Here is a 19,402-nt window from a genome sequence, read left to right on the forward strand (position 1 = left end):
CAGACCCTGGGGAAATAAGATACATTTTGAAGCACTTTGTTTGAAAAGCTGTGTGCATGCAGTTGAATTATGTATAACTGTGTTAATGAACAAAAAGTTGACAGGACTTGTTTAGATTTCTAAAGCATGGGGAATGCAAATTAGGAACAGGTGCTTGAAAGAGCAGAACATTCTTTACTGCTGGATACAAAGACCCTTGATTTACAAAAGTATTGGAGATGAGCTGGCAAAGAGAGACTCAGAAGGGGCTCGGTCTATAAATCCTTGCTCACGCAAATAAACTTTTGAAATCAGCAAAACCACTTGCAAGGGTGAACCTTGACTGTGGCTGCCTCTGAGAGCCCAAAATCCTAATCCCAGATACATGAACAGAGAATCAGTGAGAGTAGCCGCCACTGGATATCATTTCAGTGGTGGCACATCCAGAAGGTGCCGCTTTGAATTTTTAATTATACTGTTTATAACATTACTGACTCAAAAGGTAGCTATAAATGCAGTGAAGTATTTTAATTTCTACTATTTTGTATTTCCCATATCTGACATAATACTTACAGAAAAGTTTTAATGTTTTAAAAATACTTTGTGCTATCTCCCATTATAAATGCTTAATAGACTCTAAACTATGAATGAATTAAACTTCCTTTGCCACTACTTTTAAATATATATATATATTTAAGACAGGTGGAAGAGGGAGGCAAGCTGGTGTTATGATTTGGACACAGGATTCAGAGTCAGAAATCCTGGGTTAACATTCTTGCTCTTCCACTGTGAGTGTACGGAGAGGAGGGGAGGGGAGCGGTTAGGTGTGTGTGTGTGTGTGAGAGAGAGAGACATTGGGCAAATCCCTTAACCTCCCTCTGTCTCATTTTCTCTATCTGCAGAAAGGGAAAGTCATAACACTCAGCTACTGAAGCAAAAGATATTGTGAGTTTAATACATTTAATTTATTTGCAAATGGTAAAAATAAAGTAAAGATATGAAAAGAAAAAATGTTTAGAAAAATAAAAACTAAAATATTTATTTTATAGCTAAAATAATCTTGTTAACGTAACATTTTGTAGGGTTTTTCTTAGGGTATGTCTACACTGGCAGAGTTACAGCACCGGCAGTTACAGCGCTGCTCAGAGAGCGCTGAAGGGAAACCCGCTGTTATGTATTCACACCGTCAGCTGCCTGTGCAATAGCGTGTTCACACCTGTGGCACTTGCAGCGGTATTTGGAGCGGTGCACTCTGGGCAGCTATCCCACAGAGCATCTCTTCCTCTTCTACTGCTAAGAGTTGTGGGAAGGCAGAGTGGGTTGCGGGGCATCCTGGGTCCTGTCCCAATGCCCCGTGATGCATTGCTTCACATCCCAGCAATCCCTGTGCTTCTGTCCACATTTGGTGACATCTTCCAATGGTTTGAGTACTGCGCACTCTGCCTCTTCAGTCTGCAGGAATGGATCCTGAACTGTTGACCAGTATGCTGCTCGCTCTGACTAACACATCACGAGTGGCAGTGGAGTTATTCCTTAAACTAAAAAGGCAAGAGGAGTGCAACATTGGTCTCGCCACACGTAGTAGCTACAACATGAGATTGCTTGTGGCATTCACAGAGGTGCTGACCACAGTGGAATGCCGCTTTTGGGCTCAGGAAACAAGCACTGAGTGATGGGATCACATCGTCATGCACATCTGGGATGACGAGCAGTGGCTGCAGAACTTTCGGATGAGGAAAGCCACATTCATGGGACTGTGTGATGAGCTCGCCCCAGCCATGCAGCGCAAGGACATGAGAATGAGAGCTGCCCTGCCGTTGGAGAAGCGCGTGGCGATTGCACTGTGGAAGCTGGCTGCCACTGATTGGTCGCTAACCAGTACGGTGTGGGAAAGTTGACGTTGGACTCGTGTTCATGGATGTGTGCAGGGCCATTAATCGCATCCTGCTCTGAAAGACATGACGTGTGTGACATTGTGGATGGCTTTGCACAAATGGGTTTCCCTAACTGTGGAGGGGCCATAGATGGCACGCATATTCCAATTCTGGCACCAGACCACCTAGCCACTGAGTACATTAATCAGAAGGGGTATTTCTCAATGGTTCTCCAGGCACTTGTGGGTCACTGTGGGCATTTCACAGACATTAATGCAGGCTGGTCCGGAAAGGTGCAGGATGCATGCATCTTTCAGAACAGTGGCCTGTTCAGGAAGCTGCAAGCAGGGACTTTCTTCCTGGACCAGAAAATCACCGTAGGAGAAGTTGAAATGCCCATTGTGATCCTGAGAGACCCCGCCTACCCCTTAATGCTGTGGCTTGTGAAGCTATACATAGGGCAACTTGACAGCAGCAAGGAGCAGTTCAACAGCAGGCTGAGCAAGTGCAGAATGACTGTTGAGTGTGCTTTAGGCCGTTTAAAGGCCCACTGACGCTGCCTATATGGGAGGCTGGACCTGGCAGATTGCAATATTTCTATGCTTATAGCCGCATGCTCTACACTCCATAATATTTGTGAAGGGAAGGATGAAAGCTTCACTCAGGGCTGGACCGCTGAGGCTCAGTGTCTGGAGGCTGAATTTGAACAGCCAGAGACCAGGGCTATTAGAGGGGCGCAGCACACGTCCATAAGGATCAGGGATGCCTTGAGGCAGCAATTTTAAGTTGAAAGCCATTAATATTTGTTGCTATGCTCAGGAGTAGAGTGCTTGTAACGTTAGCAGGTGATTGTGATTGGTGCAGATGATGCAATCTGAAGGTTTAAGATAATTGTCTCTTGCTTTGCAGGGCTCTGTTTGCTTCCAATTAATAGAATAAAGATTGTTTTCAAACCAACATAATTATTTTATTAAAAAACAACAACTGGAGGAGAGAGACAAACAAAAAAACTAGGACTGTCAAGCGATTAAAAAAATTAATTCTGATTAATCACGCTGTTAAACAATAATAGAATACCATTTATTTAAATATTTTGGATGTTTTCTACATTTTCTACAATGTCAAACTTTAGAGCCTACAAGTCCAATCAGTCCTACTTCTTGTTCAGCCAATCGCTCAGAAAAACAGGTTTGTTTACATTCGCAGAAGATAATGCTGCCTGCTTCTTATTTACAACGTCACCTGAAAGTGAGAACAGGTGTTTGCATGGCGCTGTTGTAGCCAGCACTGCAAGGTATTTACATGCCAGATGCACTAAATGCTTGACGCTTCAACCACCTTGATGCTTCAACCACCATTCCAGGGCACATTTGTCCATGCTGATGACGGGTTCTGCTCGATAAAAATCCAAAGCAGTGCAGACCGTCGCATGTTCATTTTCATAATCTAAATCAGATGCCACCTGCAGAAGGTTGATTTTCTTTTTTGGTGGTTTGGGTTATGTAGTTTCTACATCGCAGTGTTGCTCATTTAAGACTTCTGAAAGCATGTTCCACACCTCATCCTTCTAAGATTTTGGAAGGCACTTCAGATTCTTAAATCTTGGGTTCAATGCCAGAACTATTGTGATAAATGAAGGCAGGGGAGATAGCTCCCTTTTATGGACCCAGCCAGCCTGTTAGCTATAAAATCCCTCTCAGTAGCTGTTCTCGACTTGCTTTACCTGTAAAGGGTTAAAAGTCTCACTGTTATGCATAGGTAAAAGGAAGTGAGTGGGCACCTGGCCAAAAGAGCCAATGGGAAGGCTAGAACTTTTTAAAATTGAAACAAGACTCCCCTTTTGTCTGTCGGTTGTTCTCGGGAAGAGGGAGCAGTTATGCTGTGAGAAGCTTGGGCCAGGTATGAAAAATCATCAGTATCATACCTAGAAACTACTCATCTAAAACCCCAGATATGTAAGTAGATCAGGAAATGTCTAGAAAGACACGATTAGGTTTATCCCTTTTATTTCTTCATGGCTTGTGGACTCCTCTGTGCTAACCCCAGAGCTTTTGTTTTGCTTGTAACCTTTAAGCTGGACCTCAAGAGAGCTATTCTTGATACTTAATCCTTGTCATTGTTTTTTTTTTTAATCTAGCAAAACGCCTAAGTTCCCAGATGTATTTTCTTCTTTTTTTTATTAAAAAAATTTACTTTACTTTTAAGAACAGAATTGGATTTTTGTGTCTTAAGAGGTTTGTGCACATGTTGTTTAATTAGCTGGTGGCAACAGCTGCTTTCCTTTTTTTTCTCACAGCTCTTCCCCGGGAGGGTGAAGGGGGGGCCTTGAGGGTACCTCACAGGAAGGAATTCCCAAGTGAGCCTTCCTGGTCTCTCAAAGGGTTTCTGCACTTGGGTGATGGCAGCATCTACCAATCCAAGGTCAGAAAAAAGCTGTAACCTTGGGAGTTTAATACAAGCCTGGAGTGGCAAGTATTAATTTTTAGAGTCCTTGCGGGTCCCCACCTTCTGCATTCGAAGTGCCAGAGTGGGGAATCAGCCTTAATAGCTATCTTTAGACATTTCACATTGGTATCTTCTTTGCATTTTGTCAAATTTTCAGTGAAAGTGTTCTTAAAACGAATAACGTGCTGGGTCATCATCTGAGACTGCTATAACATGAAATATATGGCAGAATGAGGGTAAAACAGAGCAGGAGACATACAATTCTCCCACAAGGAGTTCAGTTACAAATTTAATTAACCCATTTTTTTTTAATAAGTGTCTTCAGCATGGAAGCATGCCCTCTGGAATGATGGCCGAAGCATGAAGAGGCATATGACTGATTAGCGCATCCGGAACATATATATCTTGCAATGCCAGCTACAAGAGTGCTATGCAAACATCTGTTCTCACTTTCAGGTGACATTGTAAATAAGAAGCGGGCAGCATTACCTCCTGCAAATGTAAACACACTTGCTTCTCTTAGCAATTGGCTGAACAAGAAGTAGAACGGAGTGGACTTGTAGGCTCTAAAGTTTGACATTGTTTTGTTTTTTAGTGCAGTTATGTAACAAAAAAATCTACATTTGTAAGCTGCACTTTCATGATAAAGACAGGTTTCTAAGGTGCCACAAGTACTCCTTTTCTTTTAATGATAAAGAGATTGCACGACAGTACTCGTATGAGGTGAACTGAAAAATACTATTTCTTTTGTTTATCATTTTTACAGTGCAAATGTTTGTAATTAAAAATAATATAAAGCGAGCACTGTACACTTTGTATTCGCTGATGCAACTGAAATCAATATATTTGAAAAGGTAGAAAAACATCCAAAAATATTTGGTAAATTTCAATTGGTATTCTATTGTTATAAGTGCGATTAATCGCAATTAATTTTTTTAATCACGATTAATTTTTTTGAGCTAATCGCATGAGTTAACTGTGATTAATTGACAGCCCTAATAGATATGTATGTACGTCAGTATTTCAAACTTGTGCTATGCTTCTGCGTGACACCCCCAGACAGTTTGGCATCAGCACTACCTAGCCTACTTGATGGCCTATTAAGAATGGTCAGCTATACAAGTGACCCATTGAGAGAAGGTAAGGGATACACCTTAGGACTCAACAACTCATGCAGGGGCATGCCTACGGACAGAAAAGGCTTCCAAGCCATGTGCTGGGCAGTTTGTGTTTGAAACAAAGGAAGCACAAGCCGCATGGCAAAAGACTATAAAAAGGCAGCTGCATCTTCTCTTTTTTGTCTTCAATCCTGCTTCTTACCTCTGGAGAACTTTGCTACAAACTGAAGCTCTGAACAAAGGACTGAATGACCCATCCAAGCTGTGGATGTATTCCAGACGGATTTTCAAGCCAGAAAACTCACCAGTACTGCTAGAAACCTGATATATGGACTTTGAAGTCTTTGTATGTGAGGCCTGGTCGACACTGAAGGGAGGAAGGGGGGGATTGATCTAAGTTACGCAACTTCAGCTTTGTGAATAAACTAGCTGAAGTCGACATACTTAGGATCTACTTACTACAGTGTCTTCACTGTGGTAAGTCAATGGCTGACACTCTCCCGTCAACTCCACCTGCGCCTCTCACCCTGGTGGAGTACCGGAGTTGATGGGAGAGTGCTCAGCGGTTGATTTATCGCATCTAGACTAGATGCGATAAATTGACCTCCCCCAACCCCCACTGGATCGATCACTCCCCGTCGATCCAGCGGGTAATGTAGACAAGCCCTATAATAACTGTTTTACCATTTAGCATCTCTCTTCTTGTTCTTTCTTTTTTCTTTATAATAAACCTTTAGTTTTAGACACTAAAGAATTGGCTGGCAGTATCATATTTAGGGTAAGATCCAAAACTATACTGACCTGGTAATGTGGCTGACCCTTTCGGGTCAGAAGAACATTTTGTATATGTGAGCAGAGGTTTTTTTTTAAAATAACTTCTCACTGTACTGGACCTAGGTGCTGATTGGGAGCCAGAGGACAGGAATGCAATAAAAGACTACAGGCTCCGGCAGTGATTTAAAGGGCCAGGGGATTTAAAGGCTCTGCTCCTTCTGCCTCAGGCCCTGCACTCCTCCCAGGACCCCGGCCCTGTGTACCAGTAAGTCCCTTAAGTTACTTTCACTCCTGGCCCTTTCCCATATCAATGTTAACAACTCTTGCAAGTTATTCATAAGTCTGGTGATTTGGGGTTTGTTTGCTTTTTGTAAAGTCCCCAACTGCTGGAATCATTTTGTTACCTGAGGACCATCCTCACCATCTATTAATCTCTCCCCCCAAAAGTAAGTGTCGAGCCTTGCCGCTGTAGAGAAAAACTTGACAATGTGACTCGAAAAGTCACCAACTGCAGACGATGTATAAGACGAAGGCCACACCTATTAATTAGTAAAACTCATGCTTGTTAAACCAATCTCACAATTTTTAGGGCAAATCCGATGACTTTTGAATCCTTCGGGCTGGCACTGTACCTGGAAGGGCTAAAGCACCGGGGAGTCCCAGCCCCCATCAAAGGCACTTCCCTGCCTGCTTGGCACAGTGCCTGTAGCCTGGGTCACCGGGCCACCGCCGCGGGAACCTCCACGCGCTACCCAGAACACAGCAGGGAGACGCTGCACCCTTTGACCTGTTGGGGGCGCAGCTCAGCATTTAAACGGGCTTTAGGTTACTGAGCTAATCAGGAGGGGTATCGGTCACCTGGATCGGAGGCAAGACTGGGTTCTGAGCCAATCAGAAGCAGTATCTATCTCCAAGGCCGGAGGGAAGGCGGGGCTCTGAGCCAATCAGAAGGTGTATCTGTCTCCAGAAGCGGACACAAGGCTGGGGTCTTAACCAATCAGAAGGAGTATCTGACTCCAAGAGCGGCGGGAAGGCTGGGCTCTTAGCCAATCAGAAAGAGTATCTGTCTCCTGGAGCGCAAAGAAGCCGAAGCTCTGAACCAATCAGAAGGTGTAATCTGTCTCAAGGAGCGGAGGAAAGGCGGGGCTCTCAGCCAATCAGAAGGAGAATCTGTCTCCAGGGGCGAAGAGAAGACCGGACTCTTAACCAATCAGAAGGGGGGATCTGTCTCCAGGGGCGGAGGACCTGATTGGGAGCGGGGGAGCGCGCACGCGCCATCTGTTGGCTGTAGCCGCGCGCGCTGTGGGCTGGGGCGGGGCTTGGCCGGGGCGGGGCAGAGTGTAAACACGAGTAGGCAGTTGTTGGGAGGAAGGTGCGTCTGTGGTGTAGCCGTTGGTCTAGGATACCGCTGCCTGGCCGGCCATGGCGGCCTCTCCCGTGGAGGTGGTCGGGTTGCCGAGCGAGGAGGTGAGGTTCGTTACGCGGCCCCAGGTTGCCAGTTTTCCGGAAGGGAGGCGGGCGGCAGCTGCTTTTCGCCCTCTCCATCCGCTCCCCTCCGCGGTGCCGGACCCTCCCCCTGACAGGCCTCTTCTGTTGGCATGAGGGCCTGTGACTGTGAGTCCCTGTCGTGGGGGGCCGGGGGGCCCTCCCCTGCCTGTGCCGGCCTCAGAGTGGTGCCGGACCGTATAGGCAGGGGAGGAGCCCAGGCTGTGGCTGTCGTGGGCTGGGGCTGGCGGAAACCTACCTGTTAGGGGCTGGGATGTGACACATCTTGCGGCTGTCTGCCTCCCTCTCTGAACGTGGTAGCAGGGCTCCCAGTGTCCTGCCCAGAGGGCGCTGGCTGCTGGGTAGTCCTGTCATCAGCGATGGCCCCTCGGGCGAGGTGCTTGGGTTGGTAACCTGGTAACTTCCTCGTCTAGTGGTAACAGAATTTACTGTTGGTAGACGCGCCAGCGATTATCTGGATAAGAGAAGTTAACTGTATGCTATGAATGGTTTGTGGATTGCCTGCCTCTTTGAACAAAATCTGAAGCTTTTCTGTAGGATACTTCCTAAATCTACCAAAGTCAATATTCCAATAATCTGAACTAATACTTGTTTGTAAACAATGCATAGGGAGGATAAGGGAGACTAGATGATCCACTTTTTCTAACCACACTAAGAAACTTTAGGTATGGGCTGTGCTTTTTTTTTTTTTTGGGTAGTGTAATATTAAAATTTTAACTCTTGGGTAACAGTGATTTTATAAACTTATGTTCTGAGTTTGCAACCTGAAGGAGGTAATGAAGGGTGTAATATATGTAGGTGGTTTAAATTGCACACATGTATGCAGGATGTAGATATTGGCCATCTGGGAGGAATAAAGTAGCAAATACTTCATGACTCTTTATTAGTGAACTTTGTTTCAGTTGAAGGTACGATCCTTGAAGTTTTCCAGTTGTGGATAAATTTAGGGGTACCACTCTTGTATACTATCTGTAATACACCTGTGAAATATGAGTAGGAACTAATTTCTTGAGGGACTGCTGGTGGCATACACTCTTGCCAAGAAGAAATAAACTCAACTTTTTTTTTCCAGGTGTGTAGTGATTAAAAGTTGTTTCCATTGGAGAGCACTTTGCTGTCCTGTGTGAAATGCCTGGAGTGTTATCTTTGAACCAGCAGGGTGTATTTTACCAAAGCTGGCTTTGATCATCTCTTGTGTATCAGAACATATACATGCTTTATGTAAATGGTTACCTTGCAACCTTTGCCACTATTTGAATGGTTCACAAACATTAATTCGTTTTTACAAAACCCCTCTGAGGTAAGAGAGTGGTAGTATCCACATTTTTACAGATGGGGAACTAAGGCACTGAGATTAAGGTCAGAGGTATCGACTAATTTTTTTTTTTGAATACTCAATTGGAGTCATAGAGCCTGATTTTTTTTTTTTTTTTTTTTTTTTTTGAGTATTTGGCATTATATAGCATGTATATGTTAAAGTACAGCTGCCATTGACTTGAGTTCTGGCTATGAGTTCTCAGCACTTCTGCAGATTGGATTCATGGTCTCAAATTGAACATCCAGAAAATGAGGCATACATCATTAGTGACCACCAGTAAAAAGGTTGGTTTAAATAATTTCCTTACATCACACAAGAACTTTATGGTAGAAGTAGGGGTAGAATCCAGTTCTCTAAGGCATGTTTCAACTGCCTTAACCATGAGACAGTCCTTTCTCTTCCTGTCATCTCTTGCCTTTTTCACTACAGACCGTCCAGTTTCTGCAGCAAATGATGAAGGGACCCTACAGACAATAGCCTCCTTTACTACACCGCCCTGATTTGCCTCAGCAGCTAGTCTGTCTTCGTGCATTGAATGAGGCAGGGATCCTATGGAAAAAGTAGTATGTGATCATGTAATCAAAGAATGTGTCATGAAGCATACACACAAGGGGGCTGAATTAAAGTTACACAAACCATCTTAATTTTGGCATTTCCTAACTTTTGAATGTTTGACTTTTGTAATCTTAGTGTTCTAGTGTTTTTTCATCAGTAATCTTAGATATAGCTTCTCAGATCTCTCTATCCATTTCTTGCCCTCATCTCCTTAGTATTACACTACTCACTGAACAGGAAACAGACAAGTGTGCAGATAATTCTTTTGCAAACGCTACTGTCTTATAGTTTGAGATTATAGATTGAGGTCTATAAAATCATGACTGGTGTCAAAAGTAGATAAGGAAGTGTTTACTCCTTCTCATAAAACAAGAACTAGGGTTCACCAAATGAAATTAATAGGCAGCAGGTTTAAAACAAACAAAAGGAAGTATTTCTTCACACAACGCACAGTCAACCTGTGGAACTCCTTGCTAGAGGATGTTGTGAAGGCAAGACCATGACAGGGTTCAAAAAAGAACTCAATAAATTCATGGAGGATAGGTCCATCAATGGCTGGGCAGGAATGGTGTCCCTAGTTTCTGTTAGCCAGGAGCTGGGAATGAGTGACACGGGATGGATCACTTGATGATTACCTGTTCTGTTCATTCCCTCTGGGGCACCTGACATTGGCTGCTGTCGGAAGACAGGATTCTGGGCTAGATGGACCTTTGGCCCTACTGGGTCAGACCATTCTTATGAAATGGGTGCAGCCTGTTTTAAAAGCAATCTACTAAAATTGAAGGGGAAAGGTATCAACCGGTGTTAACTTCTAGTTCCTAAATTAGACATTACAGGAGCAATCTCAGTTGTGTATGCTGAAAAAAGGAAGAGTTATTCCTTACAAGTTGGATATAGACCAATATTGTCATACTACAGATGTAGGGCTGGCAAAGAAGCCTGCCCAGAATATGACAAAATATGTATTCAACCAAAATGCTTCCCTTCTCTCCTACTGGAAGACGTTGAAAATGGATCTATAGCTACACAATGAAATTGTTTCCAGATGAATAATGACTTCATAGCCTATTTAGTTAAAGAAGCATATCAGAATTCTTTCCTATGTACTCCGCCTGGAGAGAACCCTTCTGATCACTTGTTGAATTAAGGACACTTTTTTTTGGCTTGTAAATTGCAGAGTATTTCAAAATTTCCAAAACAGAACTCTTGTGGTGCCAAGGTAGCAGATGTTTTGAATTCTTCATGTTGCATTTCAGGGATCAGTTTAGTAATAGGACACTATGGTACATTTCCTGCTTCCATGTACTTCATATTTCAATCTTGCATCCACTTTTCAGAGGACTTCCATTACACAAAAGCTCATGTTTTCTGAAAATTGCAAAAGATTTTTTATGAACATCTGGCATTTCATGAATTCCAAAAAGTATTCGCATCTAAATTTCTCATTCCTTAGCATGTAGTTCTTGGCAATGTAGCTTCTTATGTTGGCCAGGGCCATCAGGCTAAAAGGTTTTTACTACCCAAAAACCAATAGAGAATTTAAAAAGCAAAAAAAAAAAAAGAAAAAATTAATCTCCCAATCCATTACTTATCTGTCTGAAACCAAGTAGACCTCCCCTCTTTCTTTCTATCTAGCAGAAGAACTTTCTTCTGCTCAACCTCTTCTCTCCCTAATCCTGAGGCAGGTCACTACTTCCTCTACTACTCAGCCCATGTGGCAGGGCAAGGAGTCTGGGAACCAGTGGAGAGGAGCGGAGACAGATCTGACGAGGAGCCAGGGTGCAGGGGAAGAACTGAGACTAGCTGGGCAAGCAGACTGGGACAAGGAGCCAGGGGAAATGAGGATAATGAGGGTGGTTGAGAGCCCTGGGAAGGGAGGCTGGAACTGGGAGTTGGTGGATTGAGAACAAAACCAGTGGGGACTAGGAATATATAGGCAAGGAGATGGGGAGAAGGAGTAGGGCAGAACTGGGAAGGGGGAGACTTGGATGGAGGAGTCTGGAGGGGTAAGACTGAGACTTACTGGGGAAGGAATCTAGGATCCGAAGTCTGAGGAGTGGAGGCTGGAACTGGGACAAGGAGCCAGTGGTGGGACAGACAGCTTGGAGGGGACAAGGCAGAAGAGGTCAAGCTTGCAGGAATGGACAGAAGAGTTTCTACCCACTAAAGCATACACCCCTTTTGAGCCTAGGATGGATCTCAAGATTTCCTGAGGCTCACCATTCCTCTGCTGTCAGCAAATATCTGTGAAACTCGTGAAGTGTGCATCTCATCTCCCTGTAGCACAAGTCCACATAAAAGTTAGCTCACCTATTACTGCTGTCACTTACACCATTGGATGAGGTCTGAGACGTCGATCAAAGATTCCAGCTTTGTTGAAATCCAGTGTGGTGTCAGTATGACGCTACATGATGGAATTTGTTTTTCCCAGGTTTTTAAAAACCTGGGAAATTACACATACAACTGCCCAACCTTAAGTTGGTCCCCTTGTGCATATGTATTATGATAAAGTCTAATTACATGATCACATACTATTTTTTTTTTCCCCACAACACCCAGACCTCATTCAGCGCACAGCAAAGACTATGCTCATTTAATGAGCAATTATTCAATACTTTTCTACTCATTGTTTAATGTTTGGCCCATTTCTTATTTACTTAACGCTGTCCAAACCCTGCTGTGAAGACAGAATTATTAATTTCCGTATGGGCAGTTCTTTGGTGCTCACCGCTACAGGATCTGAATGCTGCTCAAATATTAATTATTTTCAAAATACGCCTGTGAAATGAGTGGGTATTTGATCACACTTTACTGATTAAATTCAGAAGTATCCACTAATTTGGGGTGCCCAATTTGAGACCTGATTTTTGAGAACTTAGCATTATATAGAACTTGATAGGTTCAAATGACAGCTCCCACTGACTTCAGTTGCGAGTGCTCAGCACTTCTGCAAATCAGACCTTAGTGTCAAGTTAGGCACCAAGAAATTGAGGGACACGCAATTAGTCAACACCTGTGAAAAACTTGGTTAATGTGACTTGTATAACATCGCAACAGAATTCGGTGGCAGAGGCAGGCTTGGAATCCAGTTTTTCATGATGGCATTCAACTTCCTTAACAGTGAGACCATCCTTTCTCGTCCTTCAATTCCTTACTTCATTCACTACACAGCTTCCAACTTCTGCAGCAAATTACCCATGGGTCCTACAGTTGCCTTCACTACATAACATTGATTCATCCCCAGAGCAGCTCCAACTTGTGCACTGAATGAGGCTGGGGTCCTGTGGAGAAAAATGTGGTCATGTAATTAAAGACTACATCATAATGCATATACACAATGTCAAATTAAGGTTGCACAGGCAACCTTAATTCTGGCATTGCCTAGGTTTTGAGTCTTTGACTTTAACGTTTTAATGTATTTTTGGGTGTACTGTACCTATTGATAAATCAGGAAATAGTAATTGCTATAGATTATATTGAATTGCAATTGCATTATAAGCCACTCATTTTTTCACCTGCCCAGAACTTTCTGAAAACTTTTTGGTCTGAAACTCTCCTTGCTTAATCTCAACCTCGAGATGACCTTTGTGTTAAGTTTTAAGGAAAGAAGGACTCTTGAGTGATGTGAATTACTGTAGAATGGGACAAAGTGTACTTGGTAGTCAGATGCTTATTCTCATGTGACTTTTTTTTTTTTCCAGTTTTGCAGCTGCCCTACTATAACCTATCTTTGTGGTTGTAACTGAGGGAATAATTGGTGTTTGGGTTTTTTTTCCAGTTTGCAAGCTGGACTGAAAAAAAAAATGGTTTGGGTTGAACAAAAACTCTTCTCCCTCCCACATTTTTTTCACAAATTAAGAAACCTGAAAACTTCATTTTGGAAACACTGCTGTATGGTGTTTCTTCCATTTGGACCAGCAGCTGGTGAGTGAAATAGACGTTCTTGTCCGTTTCAGAACAGACAATGTCAACTTCACTCTGCAGCTGCTTGGGTCCCAGAGCCTGTCACAGACTGAGGACTTGGGGTTTCCAGGTACTATGGGTCTGGGATGGACCCTGGGAGCCCTGGCTGCTGCTGAGTTAAAGTGACATTTGGACAAAACATTTCAGGCTTGGTGAATCATTACTGCAAATTTCAGATGAGCTCTAGTTGTGGCAAAACGTATCAAGCCAAACGAGCAGCAGCGAAGGGGGGAGTTCTCATCTCTCTAGCACAGGGGTGGGCAAAGTACAGCCCGCTGGCCAGATCCGTCCTGCCAGCCGTTTTAAGCCAGTCCTCAAGCTCCTGCTGGGGAGCGGGGTCTCGGGCTTTCCCCACTCCAGCTGGGGCGCAGGGTCGGGGTCTGCTCCACACTGCTTCTGGAAGCAGTGGCATGGCCCCCCTCTGGCGCTCCAGCCGGGCAGTAGGGACGGGGGCTGCACCACAGTGCTTGCGGAAGCAATGGCATGGCCCTGTTCAGGCTCTGCTCTGCACACTGCTCCACCCCAAGCGCCACCCCTGCAGGTCCCATTGGCCGGGAATGGCGGCCAATGGGAGCTGCAGGGGTGGCGCCTGCAGATGGGGTGGCATAGGAGCCGCAGTGGGGACATGGCTGCTGCTTCCGGAAGCCCCTTAAGTTAAGCACCACCTGGAGCCTGCACCCCTGAGCCTCTACCTCTGCCCCAGCCCTGATCCTCCTCCTGAACCCTTTGATCCCACCCTGGAGCACTTCCTTCACCCCAAACCCCTCATCCTCAACCTCACCTCAGAGCCTGCACCCCAAGCTGGAGCCTGCACCCCTTCCTGCACCCCTGCCCCAGCCCTGATCCCTCTCCTGACCTCTGAACCTCCTTGGTCCCAGCCCAGAGCACCCTCCTGCACCCCAAACTCCTCATCCCCAGCCCTACCTCAGAGCCCGCACCCCCAGCTGGAGCCCTCACCCCCCCAACCCCCATGCACCCTACCCTCCCGGACCCTGAACTCCTCATTTCTGTCCCCACCCTGGAGTCTGCACCCCCAACAGAGCCTGCACCCCCTCCCACACCCCAACCCCAATTTTATGAGCATTCGTGGCCTGTCATACAATTTCTATTTCCAGATATGTCCCTCGGGCCAAAAAGTTTGCTCACCTCGGCTCTAGCACCTTATTCACCTCACTCGGATCTGAACATCTGATTAATTGGGACCATTTGATTAAAATGCCTGGACAATCATTCTTTATAAATAATGCAAAAAGCTATAATTATGCAGCTAAGGATTAGAGTTAGGGGCAATTTCACTGCAGCACTAAGAGTAAAGAATTATAAGCATCAATAGACCTTTAGTGAGACGATTCAGTCCATACCTGTTAGTGGCAAATATTACAAACTAAAAGAGGAGAATTTAATAAATGTAGATAATGTTAAAAATAGTGTTACATCCTGTGAAGGAAGATGAATTCATGAGTTACTGTTTTAATACAAACCAGTCAGTATTTCTTACTGATGAGATGCTTATTAATTACAAGCTTTTCTGAGCTTGGCTGAGATTGCCATTGAAGCTGACTGGGTAGGAGCTCTTCCTTGTAAAAACGAAACCCACATGGGCATTTTTCATGGTAAGAAAATTTAAACATGGACAGACTCCTGTTTCTCCTGTGAAACAGTCATATTTTAAAAAGAAGACTGTAATGGTTTGGTGGTGGTCTTCTGACACTAGAACTAAAACCTGAGTGTTTCTATTGACGTTGTTATTACAGCCTTGTTCAGTTAACTATCATTCAAGTCTCAAGTGAAGTTTAAAAACTTCACAACAGTTGGAGGTGTTAAGTTCATGTGGTGAACATATTATCATTGGAACCTGAGATGAAAGCTTACAATATAGCTATGTAAAAATACTTTATGCAATAGCATGGAAGTAGATGCATAGGATTCCATGGCTTGCTATTCTAGTTCAGAATTAGTGATGACAGAGCCACAAATGGGTTATCAAACTGTTTTTTGAGGTACCTACAACAATTCATACTTGTAGCATTGGATTAAATATCTACATAACATCATAGCTTTTTATAGGCCACCTTCTTAGCTATGATTATTTTAAAATAATTTGATTTATAGCCCTTACTCTGGAGTACTGATTAAATGATGATGGGAGACATTGGGATCTTAAAAAACAATTTTTTTTTAGTCCTATTTCAGAGGTAACACTGGAGAGAGAGAGAAAACATAAGGAACTGTGGGGCCTGCACTGATTAAGTGCAGAAATTTTCAATTTATACAAGGGAATACAAAGCTATGAGTCATCATCATTTCAAAGTGCAGATGCATGCAAAAGTTTAGGAAATAAGGATCACTGTTGTGTAATCTTTGCCCTTTGGTACTAAGTCCATTCACCGGGCACTGGAAGTTTGGAAAAATGTTGGTCACTACAGTTTATTTTTGTTAAGGATCTTGTTTAATCTTCTATTGTTTAATGCAGGGGTGGCCAATCTGTGGCTCTGGAGCCACCTGCTGCTCTTCAGAGGTTAATATGCGGCTCCTTGCATAGGTGCCAACTCCAGGGCTGGAGCTACAGGTGCCCACTTTCCAATGTGCTACAGGGTTCTCACTGCTCAACCCCTGGCTCTGCCCCTGGCCTCACTCTACTCCTTCCCCCAAGAACTCCACCCCTTCCCCTGTGCCCTTCCTCCTCTTCCCCCTCCCCGAGCCTCCAATTCACCACAAAACAACTGATCACAGCGAGTGGGAGATGCAGGGATGGAGGGTTAGGTGCTGATCAGCAGTGCTGCTGGTGGATGGGAGACACTGAGGGCAGGGAAGAGCTGATGTGTTACTGAGGCTCTTTGGCAATGCACATTGGTAAATTCTGGCTCCTTCTCAGGCGCGGGTTGGCCACCCCTGGTTTAATGGCATAGTCTATCAAACCTTATTAAAGAAAGCTGATATTGTTACTGGCATGGCTCAAGACACACTGATGCCATTCCATTTGTAAGACTTTGCCATGTGGTGACTATCTTATGCCTATATGGCTTGTGCAGTTTTAGAGGGACCATATGCACATCTAGAATGGTACTTTGGCTGGCAGGTCAGATTTCCCATCTTTAGTCCTATTTGATTCTGGTAAGCTGTGGTCTTGAGGCTTCCCTATTTTATCCTTTGGCTCTCTTGCTGGCATTGTGACCCTTTCTAATGGGGAAGATGTGGATGATCTGTAGAAAAGGATTCCAAGAAGATGCAGAGTCTCTCAGATATATTAGCCGTGTATGCCCATGGGAGTAGGCCTCCAGATATGGGGTGGCTGAGGTGGAGGGTACTGTCATAGGCATGTGATAAGGGACCTGAACTGGACCCTACAAAACTACTTTGCCCTGGCAAAAGTAATTCATGCTTAAGGTTGCTCAGGCATTACAGTGGAATGCTCACTTTCAGGTGAAGCTTTCTTTGGCTTGATTACCTTTCTTCACCCTACCACTGCATTTATTGATTGTAATGGAAAAGTAGTATTACACTGTCAGATCTTGCAAGCTAAGCAGTTTATGCTTGATTAGGAGACCTTCAGGGAGCATTAGGTTAAATTAGTGAGGAGTTATCCTTTCCTGATAGTAATTACTAAAGCATTGGCTCAGTATGGTGTAAAGGGACATTTTTCTCTTGAAAATGTTGTCTTTCAGATGAGACTTAAATACTCAAGATCACTAAGCTCAAGTTAAAGACCTTGAGTCTTTTACAAACATGTTTTTTGGTTTTTTTTTTTTTTGTTTGTTTGTTTGAAAAAGCAGATGTGAACCCTGGCTTTCTGGTGAAATTCCAGCTAAGGTAACATTATTGAATTGCATTTCATCAATTTCAGTCTGATGTAGTACTCAATTTCTGCCCTTTACTGTTAGCTGTTGATTTCTTTTTCACAGGTGGGTCAAATGATCTTGCTCCCTTACATGTCACGTGTGTGGAATGAGGTTTAAAATTATGATTCTACACTAGAGCTGCTTGGCAACAATTTTCCACTGGTGTAGTGAAAGCTCCAGGTGGCCACTAATGTGTGTTTGGGTTTTTTTTTAACTACATTGTCTTAAACCCTGTTCAGAGCAAGACTGACTGACACTATGTTTAAACACATAAATGGCTGCAGTAATGATCCTACTTGTGGAAAAGTGTAAAAACAACAACAAAAACTTGTGTAAGGAGGGCTCAGTAGCCATTTCTTAAATGATGAAATGGGTTTAAAAATAATCCCATGTGTTCTAACACTAGTTCAGCTGCACCCATTGCTGACACTTGTTATCAGGTACAGATGGTCTGTCTGTGGAGCCAGGGAGTTGGTCAAATTGTGTCTTGGGTCACCAGTACATCTGCTTTTAGCATTCGGTGATCTCAGCATTTTTATAGAAGTTGGCTTGTGCCCATTGCCTTTTGCTGCTTTCTGATATATAAATATCTAAATTCTCTCTTTTTTTTTTTTTTTTAAAAGTTTGGACAAATCTAGAATGTTAAGTATAGTTGTTCCTGATTTTGCTGAAGACTACTTGAGGGGAGAATTTCTGAACCTGTATTATTGAGCTTCACCTTAACTGAGTTGCTAATTCTAACAGTTTCTCTTGAATAGTCACTCATTTCAGATGCATATTGTTGAACACTTGAATAAAAATTCCTCCTCCATTCGGTTGCTCAGCTTCCAGTGTCAAATTTTGTAATACCATTTGTAATACCACTAATTTTCCAGTCACTGAGTGCACTGAGATAGAAAAGAGCTGCATTCAAATATTTAGACAAAACTCAATAATGCTTTTGGAAGGAAGGTTGAGGGAGACTTCCAGGTGTTTATAGATAATACAGAAGCAAATAAGATGTGTACCCAATCTCATTGATCTATGTCACCTTTAACTCCAGGGATGTTTCTGTGTGTATAGAAGATTCAGAACTCTGCTTCCTGATTCTCTCATTTCCAGTAATCATCTAGTTGCTACGAATACATTTCCTCTGGCTGCTGATGGGAAACAAAGTTGAAACATTTGCTAACTGTTCTTAGGCTTGGAAATTTCTGTGGAGTGGTGGCACTTATTAATCTGTGATTTCTGTGTTCATTTTCAAAATGCAAGCTCCTTACAGGTTAAGTGTTGGATAGATTAAGAGAGTTAGAATGCTGGTTTGGGAAGCATGCTGGAAAAGGCACTCCATAAATTAATATTGTAAAAAGATTTTTATGCTAGCAATAAATGAGTGTAACTCATGCCATACAGTGATCTTAGACTTGGTGCATTTCTGTCATGCCATTTCATAATGGTGTTTAGCGATTTATAGAGGCAAGATAGACGAGGTAATACCTTTTATTGGAACAACTTCTGTTGGTGAAAGAGACACTTTCGCACTTACAGTGTCTATAGTGTGATGGTCTTTTTTTTTTTTTTAAAGTGGCACAGAGTCTGAGCCCAGGTCAGCTGACTTGGGGTTGTGGGGCCGTAAAATTGCAGTATAGATGTTTGGGCTGAAGCGTCCCTGAGACACTCCCTGCCAGGGAAAGGTACTCTGTATCACCGCTAAACACAAGGTGGAACAGATTGTTTAGCATAAGTAGTTCACCTTGAATGGTCTCTTACAATATGTATTAAAATCTCTGCAGTCATAGGACAGAAAGGGGGTTAGTGGGTTTGCAGATTGTTGTAATAAGTCATAAATCCAGTGTCCTAAATCCATGAATTTTAGTGTCTAGCAAAGTTATGACTTCTTCATGAAATTACGCAAATTGTCTCTCTCCTTTAGAGATCACTGCATCTACTTACCCAAAACATGGCTTGTGCAAAGCCAGCTCTTGAATTCTTAGTTCATTCTCTTCTTCTTGTCATCTTTTTCTGCAGCTCTTTGACTATCCTTATGTACTG

General features: G+C 43.4%; 1 protein-coding gene across 4 annotated transcripts in view; it reads left to right on the forward strand.

Moving 5' to 3' along the window:
- Positions 1 to 7,406: 7,406 nt before the first annotated feature.
- NEDD4 (NEDD4 E3 ubiquitin protein ligase) overlaps positions 7,407 to 19,402 on the forward strand; it is a 125,362-nt gene continuing 113,366 nt past the window's right edge. Inside the window, exon 1 of one of the 4 annotated variants that reach the window (XM_007056375.4) lies at positions 7,407 to 7,657. In XM_007056375.4, coding sequence (XP_007056437.1) covers positions 7,613 to 7,657 — 45 coding nt within the window. In that variant the 5' untranslated portion in view covers positions 7,407 to 7,612. The remainder of the gene's footprint in view (positions 7,658 to 19,402) is intronic. The other 3 variants (XM_027818800.3, XM_043523440.1, XM_037910170.1) reach the window with 3 other exon arrangements.

Source organism: Chelonia mydas, chromosome 10 (assembly GCF_015237465.2).
Source record: "Chelonia mydas isolate rCheMyd1 chromosome 10, rCheMyd1.pri.v2, whole genome shotgun sequence".
Taxonomy (NCBI): Eukaryota; Metazoa; Chordata; order Testudines; family Cheloniidae; genus Chelonia; species Chelonia mydas.